Consider the following 6,317-nt stretch of genomic DNA (forward strand, 5'->3'; position numbering starts at 1 on the left):
AGCTCTGCTATTCAGTTCGCGGTTTTATTCGGTCGAGCAGGCATTGAGCCGAGTTATGTAGTGTGCTTTGACGGTTAGAATTCAAACGGGCATTGAAACTGTGCTGCGCCGTTGCAGTGCCATTGAAAGTGATTATAAATAACCTGAGTGTGTGCAGAGTGAAGATCGTTCGAATTGTGCCTCTGCTCGTAGTTTATCATTGCTGCGTGCCAGAAGATCACGCCAAATAAAAAAAGGTGAGTTTCCTTTGAATTTCATTCATTTCAAGATGTAAAACGGGGCCAAAATGGATAAAAAATGTTGTCACACGTTGTACAAATGATGTACATCACTCAATAACTGAAAAGAGTTCAATTTACCAGAATATACATTGATTTTCAACCAAATGGCGATAAAAATCATGTCGATGCATAGCTTTAAAATGAATTTGATTTAATTTAAATTGACTTGAGATAATTTGATTAGCGGCGCAGTTTGTATTTCATGCACTCGTTGCGGGTTGTTTTCGTTGTGCCAGTGCCACATCTATAAATAAACCAATTCACGATGTATTTTTAAATGATAATCATAAACGTATCATATTATTACAATGGTTATGTATGTATAAACATTTAAAACAAAATTTCTAATTTTTGTTTATAATTTCAGTGAAATACAAGAATTATGGAAGAAAACAACAAAATGGCGAAGGATATGGTAAGATAAACAAGTTCAATTGTTTCAAATAACTTTCAACTTTTCTCACAATTAATTCTTGCCCATAATTGTATGCAACGGTTTATTTATCGCCATAAATCACGTTCTTAATTCTAATTAGTATTTGATTGCATGTAGGTTGGTGGGTTGAATGAAAGTTGAAACTAGAGCATAATGTGCCCACATGCCGTGTAGCAAATCCGTAGGTGTCAGGTGTTAAAGAATTAAATGTTTCACTTCCTACTTAAAATATAGTGGAATGTTTGTATTTCTATTTTGATTTTGATAATTATTATTCCACCAGGATATGGATATGAACTTCAGCGATGCAATGGACGTAGATATTACTATGGGCGACGTGGATGTTACCATGGCTGATGCGGATATTAGTAAACTTTTGAATGACACGCATACTTTGCCTGTGTCCAACCCTGAGACTCCGCTGCAAACGCCCGTGAAGCCACATGTACGTGTTGAAGATGAGCTTTTCATCGCTGCAGACTACATGAACAATGTGCAGGTCAATCAGGTGATTACGCCTAACCAGCATCCAGAACCATTGAACTCTACTTTTAATTGCGAAGACATTAAGATTAAGAACAACGAAAGTATTCACACCAACGAAAACGGAGGTATTGTACATGAGCATTTGAATATTACAAATGAGGTTATGAATGCAAGCGTTGAGGGTAAAAAAGATTTGAACTCGACGTTTGGTGTGGATAATAATTGTGTTAACGTCAATGGAGATACAAATGGCAACCAGATGGTAGATGTGAGTCTTAATATGAGTGCAAGCCATATGAATGGCAATGCAGCGAATATGAATTTAAATTCCACGTTTGAATTGCCCAGCGAAAATCTAAACACCAACATGGCTGACATTTCATGTATTCAAAACATTTCGATTATTGGTAATAATCTGCCGGTTAATATGGCGAATTCTAATGTTGTTAATAGTGATTTGTCGATTCAATCAAAAGATTCTACTGCTGAAGTCACTGTGATTGCCAATGGGACGTTTGATGCCAGTCGGTCTCAATCACAAATAAATGTCACTCAAGAGTTGAGTACACACAATAATGAGCAGGATGCAGAGGAATATCTGCAGGCTGAAGGCAGTTCGGGGCATTCATCGGGTAATTATCAAGATGTCCCTGAAGTTGTCGAAGCAGAAGTGCCAATTGCAGATAATAAAGTTATCAATGAGCAGTTATCAACATTTTTCAACTCGCTGACACAGAAAAAGAGAGAAACTGAGAAAACTTTAGAAAATGTTAATATGGAGGTAAAAATAATTGAAACAGAAGATAATTCGCATAAAATTGAAGATATTCCTCAAAATATTACTATAACTGAAGAAATATGTTTTAACTCAGCTGAGAGTGAGGTTATTTCTATTGAAAATGAGGTTATTCCTTCAAATATAACCCCTTCTTTGGAATCTGCAGTAAAACCAGTTGAAATGGAAGTAAATACCATCAAAAATGAAGATATCTCTCAAAATATTATAACTCATGATGAAAAACCTGTTGAATCAATGGAAACTGATGTAAATTTAATCAAAAATGAAGAGAACACTCAAAATATTACAACTCTTGCAGAAAAACCTGTTGAATCAGTTGAAACTAATGTAAATTTAATCAAAAATGAAGAGATTTCTCAAAATATCTTAACCCATGAAGAAAAACCTCTTGAATCAGTTGAAACTGATGTAAATTTACTTGAAAATGAAGTTTCGCCTATACAACCTGCTCCCTGCTCAACAAACAATGATAATTTGGAGGAACTTAATATTAATCCAACTGATGAAGACAATACTGTCATTTTTGAAGATGCCGAACAGACACTACCAGCAGTTGATCCTGTGACTGACGCTGTTCCACCATCTCAGCCAGATATAACAAAATCTCCTCTGCCAATAAAAAATGTCAGCCATTCTAACTCACTTATGAAAACCGCTCTAATGGCGTGTCATGACGCTTTCCAAAGCATCACACGCACAAAAACAGAAGACTCACCACTAAATAACTCCACAATGATACTATTTGATCAATCCGGAATTGCAAGCGGTGATTGCTTGAACACCACAAATACCAAGAGCAGTAATCTCTTGGATTGCACCCTGGAGAATGGCACGATGATGCAGATGCTGCAACAGGAGCAGGAGAAAGTCTTACAAGCCGCCAACCGGATGAATGAAGTAAGTATTTTTAACCATTTTATTTCCTTCGTGTTTTAGGCATTAATTGTGGTAGTAGATGATATTGTCCGCCATGGAATTATTTTTAGTCTTGTGTTTTTCATCTATTTATACTCTTGAGGAAAATCTCCAGTAGGCACGCGTCCAACACTCTTCTAATGCGCATCTAGTTCAAGTTTACCATCTGCACGTGCACGTACTGCTGCACCTAGGTGTCTCTTGCCGCCTCCGTGCTGTCTGTGCGCGCGTGTTGCGTTTTATTTCTTTTGCTGTTCCGATTTCCTGCCAGTTGACAAATTTTCCGCGCTCATGATCAGGGTCGAGGCGGCTGCGGCGTCTGAAGCGCAGCTAAAATTAACCCAGGATGCGTCGACGCTGTCGCCGTCAGGCCAAACTGTATTTTGGCAAAGTTCGCAATCGGCAACCACCGCGAAAAGTTGCGTGCTCACTACGCTTTGTGTTTTCGTGTGTTTTACAATTGTCAGTTTTGTAATGCGCAATATTATGGAGTTTGTTACTAGTGTTTTCAAACGATATGTTACCATGGGTGGATATTATAATAATGTAATAATATTTTACATATTGATTAGATAAGAATTAACGGAATATTTTTGGTAATATTTCACACTTACATTATTTAAATTTGAATTTCCTATTTTGAAACAATTCCAATCGCCAGCTCTTTTAATAATAATTTGCAATTTGCTTAAATTGCACCGCGAAATTTTGCATTGTTTCCATTGTGTGCGACTATTGTCTTGTTTGTTGTTGCTATGGCAACGCAATTGCTACTTTGTGAAAATGCTTCAATTATACTCAATTCGGCTCAGTAATGAGTCTAAAATAAGTAACATGTTAATTTCTAATGCTATTTATTGTTTATTTTGTTTTTAGGATAAATTAACACCTGCAAAAGAAACTCACCCGTCACTATTGGCCGAAAACAAGGAAAACATCAAAAATGCCGGTGAGTATATATTTTAAATAATTTTGAGGTTATGTTACGTTAACACAACTTGCTTATTTTTAAACCTAAACAAGTTTTGTTTGTTTGCTTTTTTTGGTTATGTTAAACTGCAGTGCACTGCCGGCGCAGGGCGCAGCTGCATCAACATGCGCCGAACAAGCAAAGCTCTATTTACCATTTGTTTCACTCACTCACTTCACTCAACACCCATCTCCTTTCATCGCATGTGTATACTCATATCTCGCACTATTTCCTGCAAGCGTAAACTTTCACCTCCCACTCCTACTCCTGCTGCGTGCGTGCACTTCCAATCGCGTCTTGTTGTACTCGTGTTGTGCGCTTTTATTAGTCATGCTGTGTCCGTAGTCTACTCTTGCGGACCGTCAGCTAGCCGCTAGCGTTGGTTTTGTTTGTGGAGGTGCCGTGATGTCATAATTCGATACGTAGCCGTTTCGTTCGACTCGTTTCTGTGATGTGTACGTCAACAGCGGTAGCGCAGTGAGCGTACGCCCTCGGTCTCTCCCAATAAGCACACGAAACTCCTACTCGCGCGGTAGTTAGTTCGCGTGAAACGTCTGAAACAAATGCTAGCGAATGTTTGATTTGCACCCGCTTCGATCGCCCTGATCGGCCGCAGTGCGCGCTCATGACCTTTGGCGCGTTTGAAACACTACCGACACTAATATACTCGGCGGATTATTTTCAGCCGGCGACCGCAACGAGCAGGCAAACCGCGAGAAGATACGCGACAAGCCACGGCCTTCGTTACTTCTTCAATTTGACCCTCTTGCTAACTTGTAAGTACTTGAATAAATACTTTTACTTCCATTGTGATTAAATAAAACATTTTATTACACATAGGGTTAATGGTAAGACTGAAGAGTCTAAATTAGAAGCATTGCCAATTAGGACTTTGCCATTGGTAGTGACAAAAAGCCCAAAGTCTTCGGGGCGATTGCTCGACGTTGATCTGGAGTTTGACGTTGAACACAAGAAAGCCATGGATGCCGTCAACGAAGAGAAGATGAATCTCATCCAGGAGGTAAACCGTCTCAAACTAGAACTTAATCAGGTTAAGCAGGAGAACACAACACTCACTCTGGAGATTCAGAAGCGTGAGGAGGTATATCTCAAAGCAGAGGCTAACAGTACTCTCAGAGAGAGTCAGTATGAGTTGGAATTGAAACAACTTATGGAGAAGTTGGAGTCTGCCAAGGAGCAGAACAACAATGAAGAGTTATCTGAAGTTAAACAAGAACTAAAACAGAGTCAGGCAGAGATCAAAAAGCTTTTGGAAGAGATTGCACATTATAAGTAAGTGAAGACTATTTATTTATTTCTATGAATTGCTATTAATATTGTTTTATATTAGGAAAATAATGAATGAATATGAATCGACGCTGAGTGCTAACAACTGCGAAAAGGAGAAGCTCAAGACGGAGCACACGACGGTCACACAGCATTTGGCTGCGTTGGAGGTGTCTTTCTCAGATACAATCACCAAATACGATCGGTGCAAGGAGATTATTGCTGGATTCAGTCGCAATGAGGAGACGTTGAAGGAGCGGCTGGAGAAGAGCAATCAAATTGCCATCAAATATGAGGAGCGTTATGAGACGCTAAAGAGTCATGCTAACTCACAATTAGACAAGTAAGTGTTTGTAAATTTATTTTAAGTTTTTCGATGAACGCACAGCAAAATATCTACAGTTTAATTTATAATCTGATTGAATTGTTTGATATAATCTTTTAAATCGGTTATGATCATCTAAAATTATATTTAGATTGGTTCTAAGAATTATTATCAGTTAATAATATTTAAAAATAATTATTATTTTGATTTAGTGAGGTTTAAATTTGCACTTTTGAGCTTAGAACAACCTGCGATTAATAATTTTTTATGAATTCAAGGAAAATACCGTGTTCCCGATAGCAGATTATGATATCATTTAAATCTGAATGTTATATTTATTTACAGAGCGAATAAAGACCTGATAGCAGCAAAAGAAGCACACCGAACCGAAATTGGTAAGCTCAACACGCTTATCAAACGGCAGGAGATCAAGAACGCGTCGCTGCAGCAAACACTCGAGCAGAAGATTGCCGAGTGCACTGCGCTGGCGTCGCTCTGCGATGAAATGACCGGCTCGGGGATGCACTAGACTGCGTCCGGCTAATCTCTCTACTCAGACAGCTTGGAAGTGATTGCATTTTACGATTTTAATTGCTACGTTCGTGTTTACACGTGTAACTAAGCTAGTATTATCTATTTAATGTTTGAATGCAAATGTATATATATTATATGTCTTAAATTTTTGTTAACATTCCTCGTAAATAAATTATTTGATTACTACACGTACTGTGCAAGAATAGTGAGAGAATTTTAAATGTAATAAATGTGAGGTGTAGCGTGCTTTGTTTTGGTGTATATTGGGTTGCCTATAGTCACGA

The 6,317-nt window shown here is 38.2% G+C and overlaps 1 protein-coding gene and 1 long non-coding RNA gene across 3 annotated transcripts; one reads left to right on the forward strand and one right to left on the reverse strand.

The window, feature by feature from the left end:
* Nucleotides 1-7: 7 nt before the first annotated feature.
* On the forward strand, nt 8-6,219 carry LOC135797112 (transforming acidic coiled-coil-containing protein 3). Of its 2 annotated transcripts, none has more exons than XM_065309312.1 (8): nt 8-236; nt 649-696; nt 1,001-2,899; nt 3,794-3,866; nt 4,573-4,663; nt 4,728-5,180; nt 5,239-5,517; nt 5,845-6,219. In XM_065309312.1, the coding sequence occupies exons 2-8, from the start codon at nt 664-666 to the stop codon at nt 6,026-6,028; spliced, it is 3,012 nt and encodes a 1,003-aa protein (XP_065165384.1). In that variant the 5' UTR covers nt 8-236; nt 649-663; the 3' UTR covers nt 6,029-6,219. The 2 variants fall into 2 exon arrangements, with proteins under 2 accessions (XP_065165384.1, XP_065165383.1); XM_065309311.1 differs by having other exon boundaries at nt 8-233; nt 647-696.
* LOC135797114 (uncharacterized) lies at nt 2,905-4,576 on the reverse strand. The gene is made up of 2 exons (XR_010549455.1): nt 3,824-4,576; nt 2,905-3,737 (listed from the first exon to the last, which is right to left on the reverse strand). It is a non-coding gene; the product is annotated as an uncharacterized lncRNA (long non-coding RNA).
* Nucleotides 6,220-6,317: the final 98 nt, after the last annotated feature.

The sequence above is a fragment of the Atheta coriaria genome, unplaced genomic scaffold (genome assembly GCF_025399875.1).
Source record: "Atheta coriaria isolate IRGN ID8LTWV9N9 unplaced genomic scaffold, Caltech_Dcor_3.1 hic_scaffold_8_pilon, whole genome shotgun sequence".
Lineage (NCBI taxonomy): Eukaryota > Metazoa > Arthropoda > Insecta > Coleoptera > Staphylinidae > Dalotia > Dalotia coriaria.

Coding starts and splice junctions, on each gene's coding strand:
- LOC135797112 (XM_065309312.1), top strand. CDS start 664: ATGGAAGAAAACAACAAAATGGCGAAGGATATG. Junction 2,900..3,793: donor CCGCCAACCGGATGAATGAA/GTAAGTATTTTT, acceptor TTTTGTTTTTAG/GATAAATTAACACCTGCAAA. Junction 4,664..4,727: donor TTTGACCCTCTTGCTAACTT/GTAAGTACTTGA, acceptor TATTACACATAG/GGTTAATGGTAAGACTGAAG.